Source organism: Penaeus chinensis, chromosome 41, assembly GCF_019202785.1.
Source record: "Penaeus chinensis breed Huanghai No. 1 chromosome 41, ASM1920278v2, whole genome shotgun sequence".
Lineage (NCBI taxonomy): Eukaryota > Metazoa > Arthropoda > Malacostraca > Decapoda > Penaeidae > Penaeus > Penaeus chinensis.
The window spans coordinates 19,029,614-19,049,613 of NC_061859.1; the positions used below are offsets into that span (position 1 = coordinate 19,029,614).

General features: G+C 36.0%; 2 protein-coding genes across 2 annotated transcripts in view; one reads left to right on the plus strand and one right to left on the minus strand.

Annotated features, from left to right (window-relative positions):
- Window positions 1-4,139: 4,139 nt before the first annotated feature.
- Window positions 4,140-7,625, plus strand: LOC125047669. The gene is made up of 4 exons (XM_047646009.1): window positions 4,140-4,375; window positions 5,303-5,375; window positions 6,177-6,300; window positions 6,643-7,625. The coding sequence occupies exons 1-4, from the start codon at window positions 4,357-4,359 to the stop codon at window positions 7,441-7,443; spliced, it is 1,017 nt and encodes a 338-aa protein (XP_047501965.1). The 5' UTR covers window positions 4,140-4,356; the 3' UTR covers window positions 7,444-7,625.
- A 1,559-nt stretch (window positions 7,626-9,184) lies between these two features.
- LOC125047533 (mitogen-activated protein kinase 14-like) overlaps window positions 9,185-20,000 on the minus strand; it is a gene marked incomplete in the record, with an annotated part of 93,519 nt that continues 82,703 nt past the window's right edge. Inside the window, 5 exon segments of the mRNA XM_047645802.1 lie at window positions 9,185-13,486; window positions 14,255-14,428; window positions 14,778-14,856; window positions 16,235-16,314; window positions 19,974-20,000. The exon segment at window positions 19,974-20,000 is cut by the window's right edge and continues 45 nt beyond it. Of these exon segments, the coding sequence (XP_047501758.1) occupies window positions 13,398-13,486; window positions 14,255-14,428; window positions 14,778-14,856; window positions 16,235-16,314; window positions 19,974-20,000 (449 nt within the window).

The window sequence follows — 20,000 nt, forward strand, 5'->3', positions numbered from 1 at the left end:
CCTTGTTTCGCCTCACTCTCGTTTTCTTTTGCCTGTTACGATATTAAGCAATTTGGATTTTCTTTCATTACATCACTTTACTCTGTTTATATATTCTAGTTCAATACATTACTTAAATAAAGTGTAGTTTCACTCGAAGATGCAGATCTCTTTCGGAAAACCTAGTTCACTCTTGGCCTCTGAGAGCGCTGAATTGATATCGATTTTCTGATATACCTTATCTTATCATTTTATTTTCCTAATGCTCACGTGCCCCCCTTTTCCTCAAGTAATAGTATTTTCTAAATCACTTGTTCACAACAAAGCTTTAGATTTTTAGTAAACCTTATTCTTGTATGAACCCGGAACTACCGCCAATGTGTGCGTTCGCATAACGTGTTTCAAGAGTGGATTGACGAACGTCTGTCCTTCCTTGATGTCTCAGTCAATAACAAAGAGAGAAAATATGTAAAATATATGTAACTCCTGCATTTATGTCTCGGTGTTATATATATATATATATATATATATATATATATATATATATATATGTATATATATATGTATATATATATGTATATATATATATGTATATATATATATATATATATATATATATATATATATGCGTGTGTGTGTATTTATGTATGCATGCATGTATATACATACATACATACATATTTACATATATATATATATATATGTTTATATGTATTTATGTATATATGCATATATGCAGATGTGTTTATATATATATGAATATATATATATATATATGTATATGTATATGTATATGTATATGTATATGTATATGTATATATATGAATATGTATATATGTATATAAGTGTGTGTATATATATATATATATATATATATATATATATATAAATATATATATGAATATATATATAAATATATATATGCATATATTATATGAATATATATATGTATATATATGTGTGCATATATTATATGTATATATATATATAATATATATATATATATATATATATATATATGTACACACTGTATATTCTTTAAAACTGATCTTCAACTGTATACCCAATGTCTGTGATATGAATACATAATCTAGTGCGATCTACTTTCTTTGTGTCGTTTTCGTGTTCCGGCTGTTTACGTACCAAAGACAGTACATGCGTGTCGTGCAGGAGCTGTGAAGGTACAGCGCTCTGGCTTCTTACCGCTGCAGTATTAGTGACGAGAGTGCGGCGAGGACGGCGGGTCGGCTGCGCTCGGTCGGAGGTGGATCTCTGGCCCTGGGAGTTTGCTTTGTTTTATGTAGAGCTATCTGGGCGTTTGCCTGTCTATATCTTTATCTGTTTATTTTTCAGTCTATCTATATTTATTCAAGTATTCACTGTAGTTTTTTTTTTGTTTTCTTCTCTTTCAACTAACCTCTATAAAAAATTAAAAAACGTGATCTGAATAAGTAAATGAGAATTTCTAGGTAAATCTACATGGACAAAGATGCATCTCCCATGGACACCGCTCCCGCTGTATCCTGCAGTGATGTGTGTTTGCAATTGCTGAATGTCTGTGTTGGTTGAATGTGCACTTGAGTACGTTTTCTTTTCTTTTTTTAATGTAGTGCGTGTAGGTCTAGCGTTTGTGGTGAAATTGTCAGTAATTCGAAAATTCCTCTCTCTCTGTTTTGTGTAAATTTGTGTAATGCTATTGACACTATTGGTAAGCAGTGCCAAAGAGTCCACAACACACACACACACACACACACACACACACACACACACACACACACACACACACACACACACACACACACACACACACACACACACACCGTGTAAACATGCACTCATATATACGTTCATAGTCATGTTCATATTAAATTTTTTGTTGACTAAATTTGATACACAAATATCTACCATCTACTGACAGCAAAGAAATATTTGTTGATGGATACAAAATAATAGGTTTTGGTAGCAAACAAAATATACTTACATAATCTTGGAAACACATGTAACTTCTTCGCGACCTGAGCTCATTCATGCATGCGTCTGTGTGTGTGTGTGTGTGTGTGTGTGTGTGTGTGTGTGTGTGTGTGTGTGTGTGTGTGTGTGTGTGTGTGTGTGTGTGTGCGTGTGTGTGCGCGTGTGTGTGTGTGTGCGCGTGTGTGTTGCGTGGCTGCGCTTGCGTGTGTGTGATCGATTAATAATGTAAGAAGATATATATCACTTTTTCATAATTTTTTATCCTCCGGTAGTGTTGTTAGGCGGGCATTCCTGTGAAATGAAAGTGAATATATATATATGATATTTAAAAAATAAATTACATATACTTTTCTTCCCACCAAAACATTTCGATGTGTCTTCTGGTTGGTGTTTTCTATATTCAGTGCTGAATAAATGTGAAATGTATATAAAAATAAGAAATACAAAAATACATTTGAATTATGCACAATGGAAAAGATGACTGTCTTCCTATTATAAATACATTTGCATAATGGTCACAAGTCGTGAGAATATGAATAAAAAGTAAACCCTGAATTTCTTGTTTATTTTAGCCATCTGTAAAAAAAAGCAACAAACTAAATGAACAAAATTTCCTATAACCTTTTTCTAGTTACTAACATACGTCAAGGTATTTCAAGAGCCTCTCTCTCTCTCTCTCTCTCTCTCTCTCTCTATCTCTCTCTCTCTCTCTCTCTCTCTCTCTCTCTCTCTCAGCCTTACTTAACGCGTCCAATCTTGTAGCGTGTTACAGTTTTAAGTTGAGCTAATATATAGTTCCTTCCAAAAAATGTACGTTTCATTTAAAGCTACAGCATCACTGCATTTGTGGAGATAAAACGAGTAGAATAATTCACAGGTTGTAGTTCTGGTGTCAGAAACTAAGGTGACTGAGATGCTGGACCCAAGACCAAATCCTCCGAGGAGTCGGGTTTCCAGCGAAGAATCTAGCCTGACTAAAAACTATATGTATATGTGTGTGCATACTTGTATGCTCCAGCTGTAAGCAAAACCTTAAAGAATTTTAATCAATGTAGCCATCATTTATCTAACTGTTCATTCTACCCTAAACATCGAAACAAAATTTATATCTATAGAAAAAGTTAATAACAATTTTCTACAACCCCTCGACACTCGACCATACTCTACATTTCACAAATTCATCAGAACACCCTACTTTCCCGCTCCATTTTAACCCCATACTATCGTTACGTCCAGAGATAACGAAGGACGGCATTACCAGGACATCTTTATATGCCATCACTACTGTTATACATACTGAGGCAAGACACTATAAAGCACAATACTCCAACCCTCCTACCATCCCCCTACCCCCGTCACCACCTTTGACGGACGACACACTGTGAAACATAACAATGGCAGAACCGTAATGTTACCTCTCCGGGCACAGAAGGGGCGTAATTTACCTGTCAAAGAGCCTAAAATTAGTTTTCGTCGGACAGCTCGCCATCACTCGTCGTCGGTACTGGCGATATCCCAATAAGAGAATGTAGGGTAGTGATCTCTACGGTCAGGGGTGGGATGTGACTATCTTCTGTCGGTTATTTGGTGTAAGACTCATTAGACTGCTGGGTTTGGTATCGCAACGGAGCCGGAAGTGAAACTGTGTCAAGTGTTTGTTAAAAAAAAAGTACTCAGTTACATCTGCAGGAACATACTGGTTATTTCTGAATATAAGAGCACTATAATAACCCCTTAAAAATATGCCTAACCGTATGCATATATCATAGAGTGCCAGTAGTAAACCAATGGAACTGAAAATTAATTACATCCATGATGTGACATCATAAAAAACGCACACGAAATAATTCCAATAACTATATCATAATCTTGGAAAAGTATTTCTAACTAGAACACACAACTTCCATGTTGTCCCAAAATATGCGATGACCCAAGGGGAGAAAATCAGCAATGCAATTTAGTAACAATGCCACGCTGACCTGTGACCTTTCTTTGTGGCCAAGTTCCTTGTCAATCGCAGCTTCGGAATCCAGGTTAGGGAGAGCGAAGGAAACAGAAGGAAATGTCATTTCAAATCCGGCCTGAGGGAGAGAAGCACAAAGGACTTCAGCGGCGCAAGTCTTCCCGAGGCCAAGAGTTCGAGTCCGCCAGCCTGGTCGCGGCGCCGAAGTCCCGAGGTTCCGAAAAGAAGCCGTTCAGTTCGGAAGCGAAGGTCGGAGTGGCTGGTCGGCTACCCGGGGCTGTGAGGAGCGACAGTTTTACGTTTTTACGCTTTGTTTATTTATTCATTTATTCATTCATTCTTATGTTAAAGTCGAGTGATGTGATTTCTGATTAGTGACTATACTTTGAGATTTCTGCATCGAGATAATTTCCTGGCTTCACTCGCATCCACTTCGGCCCAAGATGTCTAGTGCACCAAAGGGTAAGTCTCTGTTGTTTTATTATCAGCGTCTTCCGAAAATGTTGATAGTTGTGAGCACATGTGTCTTTGTCGTAGTCATATTCATAATTTGTAATTCTTATTTTGTAAAATCTGCACGTATTGATTTTAATGATGAACTGCTTTTGATGTCTAGATATAGTAGCTTTAATTCATGTAAACCAAATATAGTGATAACGTCAGGGTAATTAGAGCGAGGTGCCAAACAGGCAATTCAGAAATATGTTTGCCTTTATCAGAGCTCCATCAACGTAAGCGTTTGACCCACCTATTTCGATGTCAAACTACCATGCCGGGACAGCAGACACCATAAGCTGCCCGTCAGTATCATCGGCATTTAAAATAATATTTCCTCCTTATACCCCGTGCTTATGATTACTGTTGTTGTTGATGATGTCTTTATCCGTATCATGAGTTGTTATTGTTATCATTGTTGTTTATTTATTTGTTATTGTTAGTAGTAGTAGTAGTAGTAGTAGTAGTAGTATTTTTATCTAGTTATTAATTTAATGTTAATAATTCACCCTCATCACCATTATCAAATATAAAGTTAAAGATATATATTATACCTCAAATTTAAAGAGGAGGATATATCGTCTCCTTCATCAAAATAGCCAGTTCTCAGATCGATGAAGTAATTAATAAGATCTTTTAGTGGGGAAGTAGTGAAATTTATGCAATGTATAATCAGCCTTAGTGTTACATTTGGTCAGTTTAGTTTGACTCGCGTTGATTACATTTTGTGAACATTTCATCATGCAATATTTTGTGTGTTTTAAATGGCATCTCTTGATACATGGACGATTAAAATTAAGCCCGATTTCTTTTACATTGCCGTGTTATAATTTACCAAGACCAAAAATATTTAGTTTCAGATACCTTGTTTATATCATGTTTCATTCTTCACAGTTCACACAGCCATTGCAGTGCTGTGCGTCGTTGCAGTGTCGGTAACGGCTGGCGGTGTCGATAGTTTGCAGAGGTAAGGTCTTTCTGCATTTTGTGTTTGTCGCCATGGTTCGTGCGCACTTATATACGCACCCACATACATTCACCTGACAAACTCTTCACTTAGCACCATTACCACCATCCCTGCCATTGTGCCTCTCTCCCACTCTTTCTTGTCTCCCTGTTTCTTTATACCTGGAGTTCATCCCTCGACCTCCCTGTCAGTCATCCCTCGCACCCTTGGGGAACCACCAGCCTGACCTCCTTCCGTAAAGAGAGCAGCAGGTGAGGGAAGTAGGGGGGGGGGGGGATCAGGCGATTCTTGGTCATTTTATATAGCTAGCATACATTTTTTTTATTATTATTGATATCGTATATATATTAAGATGCCATGCCTATGTTTAAAGAAGAAAAATATTTCGCAGTAGTGCTCAGTATGTTTATATAATATGCTGAAACGGAAGTGAAACCACCAGACTGTTGTAGTCGGGGTGAATATGCTACTCATTAAACTTTAGAAGTTGTTACATTTCATACTTTTTTTTCCAGATATCTAAAAGAAATATATATATAAATAGTTTCATCTTTCAATGAACTTTGTGTAGTGTCCATCCATTTCATATTTGTTGAACTTCACATTCTTTTACATCTATCCACTCCTCTACCATGTCTTACCACAATCGAGTTATCGGTAATTACCATGTATGCTTTAATTTTTCTATAATTTCTCATTAATATTGGGTGTATTAGAATTCATTATTTCGTCAGTGAACCATTATAAGAATAACATCACGTCAGACATGCCCAACCAAGCCATTTCTTCCTCACGTCGCAGGGTAGGCGTCACATCCCTGAGCCGTCTCTTGGCGTTGGCGAGCGACGTGGAGCCTCACTCCTGCTGGTGCGGGGAACCCTTTGTTTCCTGTCCCGTGTTCGTGCCCCAGGCGCCCCTTCACCAAGTTAGTAACAGGTTTACGTTCGTAAAAAGGTGTTATTTTGTGTCACATGATTTTGAAACATTTTTACTGTCTTTATTTATGCAGAATTATGATTCCTCTGAAGATAGCCCGCAAATTTGCGGTGTAAATATTGTCCGCAAGAAAGACTATATCGAAATATAGACAATAATGCAATATAACTCGATATTACATTCACTATCCTGCGGATTCGTTTTTTTTCGTCTTCTACTTGCATTTTAGTATCTACAGTCATATTGCTACGGTTGTTTTACTCTTTTACTTATGCTTGCACTAAAACTTCATCCTTAATCGCCAAGTCTGCTATAATTTTCAATCTTTCAGCTCTTAAACTTGACTTGTGATCCTGACAAAGTCCACTGCTGCCTGGAGCGCATCACGAACCTGGACGAAGACGGCATTTTGCCCTTCAACGCCACGGGAGACATCACGACAGTAGAGGAGTTCAGGGACTTCCTCAAGAGCGTTGTCGACCTTCTCATGCCTCGTAACAGCGGGGTCGTAAATGACTTACCTCCCGCAGAAGGTAGCTCCCAGCAAGAGTACCTCAGGAGTCTCTCTGTTTTGGATTCCGCTGGGACTCACTTAGAAGCGTCACCCGGTAACCTTGAGGAAGAGCCTGGTGTTGAGAGCGGCAGACAGAATTTCGGTTTCGGGCGTAGACAGGAACCCAATGACGAGATTAATTCTATCTATTCGGACACTAATACAGAGACTATTTCTTTAACAGACCAGCAGGTATACGAACATGGATATCCTGAAGGGTCGTCATCTAATGAAAAGAATGGTAATGATCCTCTGTTCCATGCTATAAAGGGTCTTACAAAATTCCTTCTAAATTCGGAGAAACAAACGATCCTGGACCACGAAAGTGAAGAACACGGGATTACGGCTGAGCACAACACAACGTTGATATCGGATAAGGTTGACGTTCTGAAGTATTCAAGGCTCGGGTGGTTCTCTCGTGCTGTCGAGTATGCCATAGACGGCTCCCTGTACATTGGGGTTGCCTTGGCTGTCATGTACTTCACGAGCATGATTCTCTCGGGCCTGATATCAACCGTCGGTTCCATCTGCTTCATGTGCGCCATCCTAGACAGCACAGAGCTCGCAGCCATCGCTTAGGCCCTAGAGAGCTCCCTCCCAAAGGGGTCCTGGCCCTCTGAGGAACTCCGCAGCTGTATGTTCGTCATGTGCATCCATGCTTTTAAGTGCCCTTGTTTTAGGTATTTACTTTCATAGAGTATTGTTGTATAATTAAGTTTGTATTTATATCTCATATTTATAATATATAATATGAAAGTTGTGCTGTTAGTCTCAGTGTTCCTAGGTCCATTATAAGATTAACATAACATATAACATGCTAAAACATGGAAGTGAAAAATTACATCTTTTACTTGAATAGAAAGGTTTCTTTCTTCTTTTAGAATGTTCTTATGTAGGCCCAACACACAGTTACCAAATATTGAATATTTTCTTGTTTGTGAAGTCATATTTACCATCAAATAAACACTTTGTTACCATAAGGGACAGGAAATAGGTACTTTGAAGAATATTTAAAGAAAGAAATATGCTAATCCATTTTGATAAAAATAACAAAATAGTGATTTTGCACATGCTTAAAATCATGTTGACCTAATATTAATTCTTATTTAAAATTTTGCTTTAGTATCTGATAACTGGTTGACTATAACTTCAGTGTAGCTGTATGTAAACCAACGGCAATGTATGGCAACCTATTTATAAGAACTTAGGCCATAAATGAAATGAATGATAGTTAATCACCAAAGATTAAAGCTTGGAGTGCATTGCCACATCCACCCTTCTCTTTCATCCACAAAAATTCCTTTTGGTGAGTTGCCTGGCCTATCCGACTTCCTCGCAACAAGTTAGGTCAATTTGCCCAAACCACATACACAATCTAGTGAGCTGTGGCACGGTACTTCTTGGTCCTCCTGCTGCTTTGATAGCCTCTGCAATTTAGCCTGGGATCGCAAGGAACCCAGTTGACATGGGTAGCATATAAGCCTTATTAATGGAGAGCTTTGTACTGGCAGGTGATTTACAAAAAGCTATTCCATTTTTCCCGCCACCCATGCCCATGGTGGAAGTTGAAAGCAACAAGGTATGCAAGCATTGGTGAACTACACCATCACAACACCCTGTGCATAAAGTACACATCCAGCATTAGCATTATTTGAGTATATAGTTTGAAACTGGTCCAAACCACGTTAACCCAATGCCGCCGGGGAAAATGAAAAAGAAATCGGGAAAATGTTGAATCTATTTTCTATATTTTTTGTGAAATATCTGCCCATAGATGGCTCTGCTAGTGCTTAGCCACAAAGGAGTCAATTAGTAGACCTTGTGACCGTACCTGATTTGAATTGGCGGGAAAAATATATTTTTTACTAGTGCTATGAATATCGATGGTGTTATTTTTATAATAAACATTATAAAATAATTAATGTTTTTTTAACATTGGTAACAGGAAAACAAGATAACGTAAAATATTTCGTAAATCAAAGAAAAGGGTGAACAGGCGAGACAGGCAGTACTCGTAACTGGCTCATTGGTGACAGTACAAGTGTAGCCATCTATGTGTAAGAAAATTCAAACAAGTACTCATAGTGGGCATAGCATCTGTCTACATGTCGTACCCATCGGCAAGTGGTTAAATATATATACTGATTTAAATACCCAAGAATCTCAAGATTTTCCAAATACAAAGGGAAAACACTTAATAATATTTCCATCAGTTCATTTACCAGCTATATATATATGTATCACTAAATATTAAAAATAAGTTCTCTAGAACACCTTTTCAGTAAATGCATTCATGGACAAGGATAATTACAAGCACTAAAAAAGCCATTATTTTATTTACAATAAAAGATTAAGGATGATCATTGCAACTCATAAAATTTACATTAAGTATTAACTTTCTCCTTAGCTATATTCCACAACAAAACTTACAATTAGAAAAAAAGAAACACGTCAACACAGCATGAGGCAAAGATGACAGGCGAGAAATGAGGTGTTCACAAATCACAAAACCATACATTCTTTGTTTTTCACAAACATAGAAAAAATGGAAAAAGTGCATTCAACATGGATGAAAAAGTATAATGAAACAGTGAGCACATAAAAAATTTGCTCATTTGAATAAATTCTTTAAAACCATCATTTGTTTTATTTTTTATTTTCTTTCAAAACACCTGATTTTTTTCCTCTGTATTAAAAGGAATTTCTTTTTCTGTACAACTAATATATAGCTAGGTTAAATATACTCATCTCTGACTTCTCTTTACAATGTATATCCTAATTAAGATGAAGTATTATATTTGATTTGTCTTCTTAAAATTGATCATGGACTTATTCTCTTGAACAACAATATATTCAAGTTATTTGCAGCAAGCAGAGGAGCTTGAAGATTCACCTTTGCAAGTTTACAATTTTGATTCCGTTCATATAGGGAAACTTTTTGCAAATAAAACATCACATAGATTAAATTTCAGGAAGTGGCTAACTTTCAGCACCAACTCTTCTGTTTGTAGTGAAGGCACAGTTCTTGTCTCTCTTTACAAAATCTTGGTATCTCATTCACATTGCTGCGATCGTGTTACTTTCATAAAACGTTAAATCGGGGACTTAGCCACATTTTCACACTTAATGAGAAGATAATCAAAAGTTGTATAAATCATATAATTGCTATATAGTATATATACATGGCATTTCCATGGCTTGCTTGATATAAGGCAATATTGTAAGAAATCTTACAATGAGCAGCCAGACCATTTACTTTCTAGAAAAACCATCATCAACACAATTTGAAAAGAAAAAAAAAAGTTTTAAACAGACTGAATTTTACAAAACCAGGCATTCAACTCTAAAAACAACCGAAACATAAAGATAAGAAAAAAAATATCAAGCACGTCTGAATTTTTTGGAATCAAGTTACCCCATATGGCAAACAGGCTCCTGATTATGTTCTGTGCTTTCCTTTTTTCACCCAAGTTACTTCTGATGCCAAGAGAAGTACAGTGTACTAAAACTCTCAAACAGCATTCTTTAAAGTGAGGCACCTTTTCTGTTCACATTCCAGACAGCTTACCCTAAGTCCTATATCAGATGCAATGGCCTCATATAAGTCATTTGTAAAAACAATTTAATTCAAGAAATTCATTATTTGAAAAAGAAAAAGTAAGGAAAAAAATAAGTCCCCACACTGTAAAAAAGTAAATGAACTGATGGTAGTATACAACAGCTGCCTTGTGATTTTAGCTGTCCCCTTGAAAAAGTAATAACAAATAAATAATAAAAACAATAATGATAATACTTAAGATAATTTCTCACACTTGCTCATTAAGATGAAAGAAGTTTATAAAATCTATATAATAACAAAGTTCCTGGACACATCTCCACATCATAAATAAAACATCCATGAAAACAAAATACAAAATAACAGAGAAATGTACAGAAAAAACAACACAAACGGCATTGTGGCAAACAAGGCTCCTCTGACATTAAAAAAAATAGCTTATTATAAAGCCAGTTTCACATTCCTTTCTAACCAAGGACAAATGGTCACTGAAAATGAAAAGCGCAGTTCACAAGATACACAGTATGAATACAATGCAGTGATCACTGGAAGAAGAGTCACACCTTAAGCACAGATTATTCATAAATGACGCTAATAAATAAACAAAAACGTGGGAAAATTATCACTTCCTGCATCATAGAAAAAGATGTGGCCATCAAAACTGTTAATTTTCATCAAGAAAGAAAATGGCCTTGATTAAGCTAAGTTAATATCTGTTCTATTCATTCCTCAGCTCTTTCATCAAAATGGGCAAAGTGGAACTCAGAACGACAAATATTTTGATAAACGATATCGTGCGGATGGAGACCTGTTACATAAATCACTGGCAGGGAATCAATGCCCTGTATATTGCTTGTCCATGCTTTCATTTCTTACAAGAAACACACTCAGGCAATACACATTTCCATATTTCACAGACACTGCAGTAAAATCATGTTTTGCAGTCATAACACACAGGCACACAAAAACACAGCCAAGTCCATACACAGACACACACAAACAGAGCCAAGTCCATACACAGACACAGACACACACAAACACACATACATATTGTAACACAGAAAGAAAGGAAACATACAGACAAGCAGGCATATAAACAGACAGATGCACATGCACACATACAAATTATTTATCAATAGAGAAGGGAACAAAAAACAAAAGGAAAATTACAAACACATTATTTACAAAAGGTCAAACAAAGCTTAAATAGGGACACAAGTCCAAGCTCTGAGAACAGATAAACCAGTAGTCACAACTACAATGAAAGGAGAAACGATAAAAAAGGGAAAATATAAGAAGCTGATAAAACCATTTGTTTAAAAATACCTACCGTACAAATTTTCAAAGACCAAAATGATACGTGGCACATCATTCTACTGTTTCCTGAAGGGCCGCAACCATTGTCAGGTCAGAGGCTTTTAAGAAATGCCTCTCGTCCCAATGCATTCCTGGTATTTTTTCTATTAAATTCTTTTCAGACTTAAGTTTTTTCTTTATCACACAAAAGACTCAGATAACATCCACATTTATTTTTTTCATTCATTTCTTGCATTCGTTTTAATTCACTCATCATATATGCAGAAAATTAACTTGGCATCATCTCTGATCTGTCTGGTATCATAACCCTGTAGTCTTTAGCTCTTGGTAAATGAGCTACTTTTACTTTTCTGTTTCCTTTGAGTAAACATTTTCCAACAACTTGAAAAAATCTTTCTGCATGTTACAGAACTCTTGAAACTGTATCACTATTGTTACCACTATATCAAGGTGAAGTGTTTGCTAGGCACTAAATACGTTATAATTGTGTTAAAAAAAGAGCTATAGAGACTTTTGTCACCTAAAGTGAGTAGTTCATTCAATGTGTATATTAGAACTGCTTAAGTACTTTTGAGATAAATATCAATTCACATAATAATCCAACCAAAACAATCAAATATGTCATATACAAACAGCATGGTCTTCAACAATAAGTATTGTAAACAATAAAAATTACTTAAAAGTTAGTAAGAAGATCCAAGTTACTAACCACATAAAAAAATCTACAACCTAATGCATGTTACCAGTCATCCTCTTTCTGGTGCAATTAGTAGTCAAAAACTATCATAATCTATTAAAATGGGTACCACTGAGAAAATTATTGACCTACTCATTATATCACTGAAATCAGTGAAGAAATGTATGAAGTTCAATATCTACTCATTGGCATCAGCAGTCTTTGCAATGCACGAACCATTTTATTGCATACAAGAATGTCGTCATGGCACAGATTGCAACACAAGGTTCTGTTTGTTCAAATGAGCACTTCTGAGGAGTAATGTACGAATGGCCATTTGTATTGCTGTAAATCTAACCTTCCCACAAGTTTACTGCTAGATGCCAACATTGCACATTCAACAATACATTACTAAGGCCACCTCTAAAAGTCGAAGTATATATTCTCCCTCACCCACCTATGCATCTCTTAAAATATAAATCTAAAGATAACTAGCTTTTGACCCGAATCTTTGATACCTCACTCTCTATATTGCATCAAAGCATGGTGGTTAGAATATAATTACAATAAGTATGATAATGCTTCAAATACACACAAAAAATAGTAATAACTTTCAAATTTACATAGAATAACTCAGAATAATAATATCCATGCCCAATAAGGATAAGGCAGAATATATTTTACAGGCCTACAAAAGTCCCCACATGACTGAAAAAAAAATCAGAAACAGCAACTGTCATCTTACAACAATCTTAATAAACACAAATTTCATACAAAATCAGTTCCCGACATCTTCCACCTGAGGTTATCTTCAAGAACAGAGCTGACGAGGAATATCCACAGGGTGTACTGTTTGGCATGTGAATATTTACAACATATTCCTCTTCAGGTGCCCCTATGCTAACATATGACACTTTCACCATGAAAAGAAGGCGGTTTTCAAGCAAATTCCGAAACAAAGTACTCAGTTTTGAAGCGCGACTCTCACTGCGATGATGACTGCGTTTTCTCTGCTTCTTCTGCCAATACTGCTGGCTTGGGTGTGAAGTCTATCACTTCTTTCCATACAAGTTCTGTGAAAAGAGATCACCAATGTAGGTAATAGCAAATATACAAACGAAAAAAGAAATTTAGGGTGACAATAGAAATTAGAATTACACCTCTGCATTTCAAAAGTCAGTCCAGCTTTTCCACTTATCTTGATCCTTTATAAATACACTAAATATTTTCATAACATATAATCTGTAAGGCAAAATCTGATAATTTCAATAATATAGATAAAATCAACAGAATGAGCACTAATCACATTCCACAGCCAAGTCCCCTCACAGGAATTATTTGCTTGAAATGCATTATATTGCTAATTCCTGTGGTAAACAAAGGAAAGTCAAATAGGTTTTATTTACAATACTTTCTTGGTTTTAAAATATGAGGTCAATTTTTACCAAGATTTCCGTTATGAGGTAATGACAACTGCTAGAGGTTAAGTGAGATTGAGAACAAGATTGGAATAGGACAAGGATGATGGGGAGGAGTGGGAAAAGGATAAGAATGTGGAAAATAGGAGGGGGCAGGAGGAGAGAAGGAAGAGGAGAAAGAGGAGGAGGAAGAAGAAAAGGAGGAGAGGAGGAAGAGGAGGAGAGGAGGATAAAGAAGAATAAGAAGTAGTAAAGGAGGAAGAGGATGAACAAAAAAAAAAAAAGGGGAAATGAGAACAAGAACAATAATAATAATAATGATAAACAGAAGCTGAAGAATGAAACAAAAATGAAAAAAACACAAGCACTATCTCCACCACTACTGTAAACAACACAAACATCGAAAGAAGAATCCTAACCCACCTTTCCACTTCTCAGTTGGGAGATCCATGTCCTCGAAGCTCTGGTCATAGGGCTCACTGTCCGGCTCATCAGTGGGATCGGCATACTGAGCCAGATAAGGGTGGGCCAACGCCTGGGCTGCTGTCACACGCCTCTCGCTATCCAGCTCCAGCATCTTCTCCAGCAGATCCACCGCTGTAATTGACGATAGTCACGTTGATGCATAGATCAAGGTCAAAGTTGGGCTGCCAGAATCAGTTAAAATGAAGCTTACAATTGCAGCATTCGGTGGTAGAAATTACATTATCTATGTAATGTGACTATACCAAGTTTCAATTAAATCATTCAATTGTAATTTTGTATATATTCATAGTAACAGTAACAGTAATAGTAAGAATACCAGTAATATTCAGAGCAAAAACATTCGTAGAAATGATAATGACAAGAAAACCATTATTATCTCATCACTATACCTACCTAAAAGTTTCAGCCAAACGTGATGGGAAAACTGCACACAACACCAATTGACCCTAATGCCACTCACCTAAGGGATTTGCTCCACGGAAAACTTGCTTAAAGTCCTTCTTCCTCATGTGGGGCAGTGAGCGTATGTAGTTGCGAGCCTAAGAGGATGGTGGTGAAGTTATTAGCAAATCATTAGATTAGCCCATCTCCTGCTGTACTGGTCATGTGTGGAGCAAAAGTGACCTCTCTTTTAGGTCTATAGTCTCCATATCATAACTGTACTTAGCTCTTATTAGTTTCCACAAGGGATTTTTTTCACACTTTCTATTAATTTATGAAGTTGTTTGACTATAACCATAGGAGGAAGAAAACTTATAATCTTTAATAAAAAGGAAAACTGTTGTAACTGCAGTACTTAAGGACACAATATTGAACATGGATTATGAAAAAAAAGAAAAGTTTTTAAAATCATTAGCAAACAAATATAGAATAATTACTGGGACCCAAAATTACTTTTAGCAATAAATCTTATTTCCTTCATAAATAGGGCTTTCCTGAAGTAAGTCCATTAGTTGAACTATCATGAATTATTTTTTTCTCTTTAAATCTATCCTCTGCAAATTTAAAGGTAAATCATCAATGTGCAAAGCTGTTTCTTTTGAGATCCCAAGGTTTATTTCGCAGACAACTAACTATGCTCAATAACAGAAATCGTACGATCTTATCTTATGTATTAGAACATTTAATTGGGTCTATCCATGGAAAAGCATAGTAGCTGACACATATATTTGCAACTGCAAGAAAGCAGAAAATGAGCTTAAAGCACGAAACATACATAATGCACATTACAGGCTGATATGATTACTTGTCACCCATTTTGAAAAACATTTAGGTACTTAAAGCATCATATCTTTAAGTGTAAAAGTCATATTGAGCCTTTTTTTATAGATACTGGAAAAAAATAAGATATTTTTATTTATATGAATATTATAATCTCTATTATCTGGAAAATAAAACAAAGACAAAATAGTTGGGAGGAAGCCAAGTAGGTATTAGAAAATCTATTGGTTCCCATGGTCACAATTCCTTTGTCTTACCACAAAAATTGTGATAATAATTTGGTCCTCCATTTTAATTAAGGTACAAATTAATGGAAAATTACTGTACCATATACCCCATAGACTATAAGATTAAGAGTTTTGTTGTTACAGCTGATAGTCCCATATACCTCATGTGACATGCAAGGTACAGTAAGTTTACAAAGAATATTAAGATATTTAAAAGGTATTCAATTTCAATGCAAGATTAAAGTTCCTACCCCAACCAACACTGTAAAACCTGGTTATCAGTGAATTTTCCTTTGAAAAATTTGAATTAAGAAATGCTTGCTTTACAAAGCAACAGATTTCAAGATCAGAGTCTGGCCATCAATCATAGTCTACTCTTTAGCTTCAATGATTATCTGTTGCAATGAAAACAATTAAATGCCACTGGCATTTAGAGTGATGGAGGTGTCAGAAACATTGATTGCTTTACCTCCTCACTGGTGATTTTAGATAAAGTTTCTTCATCCGGCGTTCCGGCGACCACTAGGATGCGCGTTAGTTGGTCAATGTCTGAGAAGCCAGGTTAAGGCAGCTAGAACAGTCATGTTAAGCATAGCATCAGAGGTAGAGCTACAAAGAAGCTACTAACTCGAGCTAAAGATCATCGTATGAGAATCACTGCTGTGTCCACCTAAGATATTATTAGTGTAAAGGTAATCATCTGAATTGTATTAGGTCACACAATGCTGATCCTAAAATAGCTGGGAGTATGAGTTCCTAAACATTAAATCAACATTTCTAGGTTAATACAGTGTTAGAACTGTCTTGTAGACATACAAAGAATTTCCCTTACAACCTGAAATACCAGTAACAATCAAGGAAATTTTGTTATCAGCAAACCAGAAATTTAATAATGCAGAGATATCATTAAAAAAAAGTTTCTAATATACAGATAAATCACCATACACCTGTTTAATATATCATACAACTAAAATATTATTAAACATCAAATTTCATTTAAAGGTAAAACCTTCCATGACTATAAATACTTTTCATTACCTACTGTGTACAGTTGCTTCAAGAAGTTCCTATACCCCCTTGTTTGACCTTTTGTCAAGGTGTAGCACCATCACAGTAGCAGTGTTTATCTTTATGAAAAAACTGGTATTCATAGTATAGTGGATGTGTGTTAAATATAATTGCCAGAAGTCATAATGGCTAGCAATATTGGGTAGATGGAGGAGTCATAAAAGCATCACCAGAGCACAGACCAGTAAAGGAACTTCCTGATGCAACTGTGCAAATAGATACTGGAAGAATTATTTCTTTTGTGGTTATCTTTCGCCGAGTAAACTCCAAACTGAGTATATACATACATAGGACATACCAAAAAAGACACATTTCACTGAAGTTGCTGCAAGCCACAGCTTAAATCCCATGGAAAGAGAACTACACAAGCACTGACCACAAAGGCAAGGACTTGGGAGGCACAAAGACACAAGACACAGGGGACAAGATGCAAGGCAATATAGCACAAGACGATGGAGCATTGGGGGACGTTTGGGTACACAAGCACACAGTTTGGCAGCTGTCAGTGTGGTAGTATCAATCATGGTTGTCCAGCTGAGGAGAGGGACTAACCTCTTCACTGGAGAGCTTATCTATAAGGTCCTTACTTGGCGTCCCAACCAGCTTCATAATCTTGTTCAGCTGATCTATATCTGATTCCTGGGCTAAGGTAACCTAACAGTATTTGCACAAGTAATCAAGCAACCCATCATAAAAGTCACACAGCCATTACAATGCATTCTTTTCCACCACTTGTAGCTCATGCCATATTTGTGGCTAAGTCTGGCTGCACTGAAAGCCTCATTAAATGGACTTGTCTCAGTTCCAGCATTTAAGGGGTCCACTTATCTGTTACATAAAATTCAACTTTTCAATTGTACACAATGGTGGAATATTAATAAGTGTTAGCTATACTGAGCTCCTGTAAAGAAAAATGCTATTGAAAAAGAAAAAAATATATGTACACAATGCTACTCAAATCAACATATTTATGATACCTCCTTGAGATGTCTCAGATTATTTACTTTTAAATATAAAAAGAAAAGCAGACTGCACTGGAAGTGGCATGTTCTCCGGACTTCTTAATAAAAGAGAACTATCGAGCTCATTGTAATGCTCAATATTTTCTCGTGGACTGCATACCATCACAGTTAAATCAATCAATTAACAAGTGATTTCTAGGGGTCATGGATGCAAGTATACATGACTTTGATCTAGCCTGAAGCTAATGCCACCAATTTTACTAGCTAAAGGAGCAAGTGCATTTCTACCACAGACACTGCCAACAAGCCAAGAAAAATAAATCAGTAAAAAAAAAAATAATAATAAAAAAAAAAAATATATATATATAACATAAAAAACAAACAAAAAAAAAAGGAGAGAGGAAGGAAGGGTTACATTGTAGAAGCACCATCCATGCTTTTTGCTCATGGCCTCGGCAGGGAACGCAGGTGTAGCCAGGCAGGGGGAACTTACCGACTCCGAGGTGATCCTGTTGAGGTACTCTTGAGGTGGCGTTCCCAAGATCTCCATGATAAGATTGAGCTGTTGGATATCTAAGGTCTGGACTAAGGGTCACAACAGCACATGCCAAAACAGCCACAAACCACTTTCACACTCTAACTTTTGGGAAAAAATAGACAAAACGGGAGGGAGTGCGTCCAGTACTGAAGGTCTGATTCCAGGTAGAAATGTTCATTACTGTAAACTTCCTTTCATTACTCTAGGATAGTGAACTGTATTCAGACAACAAATGATTAAAAAAAAAGAAGTTTAACATTACAATTTCAGGGGAAGGAAAATATTCTTCTAAACTTTTATCTTGAATATCCCCACAAATAAATCATTACTCACAGAGCTTCAACCTACATTATCTTTCAATCCAAATAAGACCTAAAAATGGATGGGCTTTCTTGTTCCTTTTTAAAAATCCTTACCAAATCATAAGGATTATCAACAATTCAGAATCACACAACTAATAAGCAGGTTCTAACTAAGCAAAAAGCCAGAAACAGAACTTGGACTCCACAACAGCTACTTTAAGCAAGAGGCAAAACAAAAAGTAAGTAAATAAATGGTAAAAAGTACTAATAATTATGGAAAAAAAATGGAAGGGTTCATACAAAACAATACACTTATAACTATAGAGATAATTACACTGACTATCATTCATCAAACATGCCTTGTGCAGATTAAAGGAATGGCCAGCAGACTCTCTAGTGAGAAAGAAAATTAATATTAGGGAGAAAATTAAAGAGATGAGGACAGAGCTACACTACACATAAAGAGAAGTGGAATGATGCCTTGTAACTGGTACGAACAGTACAAAATGTGAATGTTTTTACCAGTAATCAAAAAAATCATTTTGTAAATCTTAAAAGTGGTATATATTTTACAACAATATGCACCTATAAATCACAGATCTAATTAAAATTATCTTACATAAATAGGTGTGTATATATATATATAAAAATTATATACATAGTACATTTACAATACAAAGACAAAACCTTACTGTTTTATATATGCATGACACAATGCCAAGCAGTAGTTATGATGAACCTTGAAATCCCTGGATATTGAAAGATTTTAAGTTACCTTGGTTGTTTACACATGAAAGATCCACAGGTGTTAGTGTGTAATAAATTCACAGCTTCATTTCTTATATGTAATGTCCCGGTGGTTGATGTGCCTGAAAGTTGTTTACTACAAAGAAACAAAGAAACATGTGCTAACTTACATTATTTTCCTTGTCTGCTGTTAGATACACCTTTTAAGTCTTTGAATATAATCACCACAATATATTATTAGTAATAACGCCCAAGAAAAAAGAATAACAATTAATAACCACTACTTATGCTAGGACATTAAAAATTAGTTGACATCGTATCAACCACCTCAGCAGAACTAAAAATGTCATGGACTACTGGTTTACAACACATACCAATAAACCAGCATAAAAGTATTGGAGAGGAACATCATTACAGAAACCAGAACAGTTGCACAGAAGACCACGTTGAAGAACAAAGAAACAATAATAATCAGGAAATAATCATCCTCCCTCAACATCAAACTAAAACCCTGAGAGTCACTCTGATCCATCCTTTCCGAAAGAAAGTCGTCTGACTCGGTTCTTTCCTTTCTTTGGCTTAAAAGGATACGATCAGCACCTGGGAATAAGGTTCTGC

What these genes read in the sequence shown, in the direction of transcription:
- LOC125047669 (XM_047646009.1), top strand. An exon ending in GGTGTCGATAGTTTGCAGAG is followed by an intron (nt 5,376 to 6,176) that starts GTAAGGTCTTTC and finishes CTCACGTCGCAG; the next exon opens with GGTAGGCGTCACATCCCTGA. An exon ending in CCCAGGCGCCCCTTCACCAA is followed by an intron (nt 6,301 to 6,642) that starts GTTAGTAACAGG and finishes TCAATCTTTCAG; the next exon opens with CTCTTAAACTTGACTTGTGA.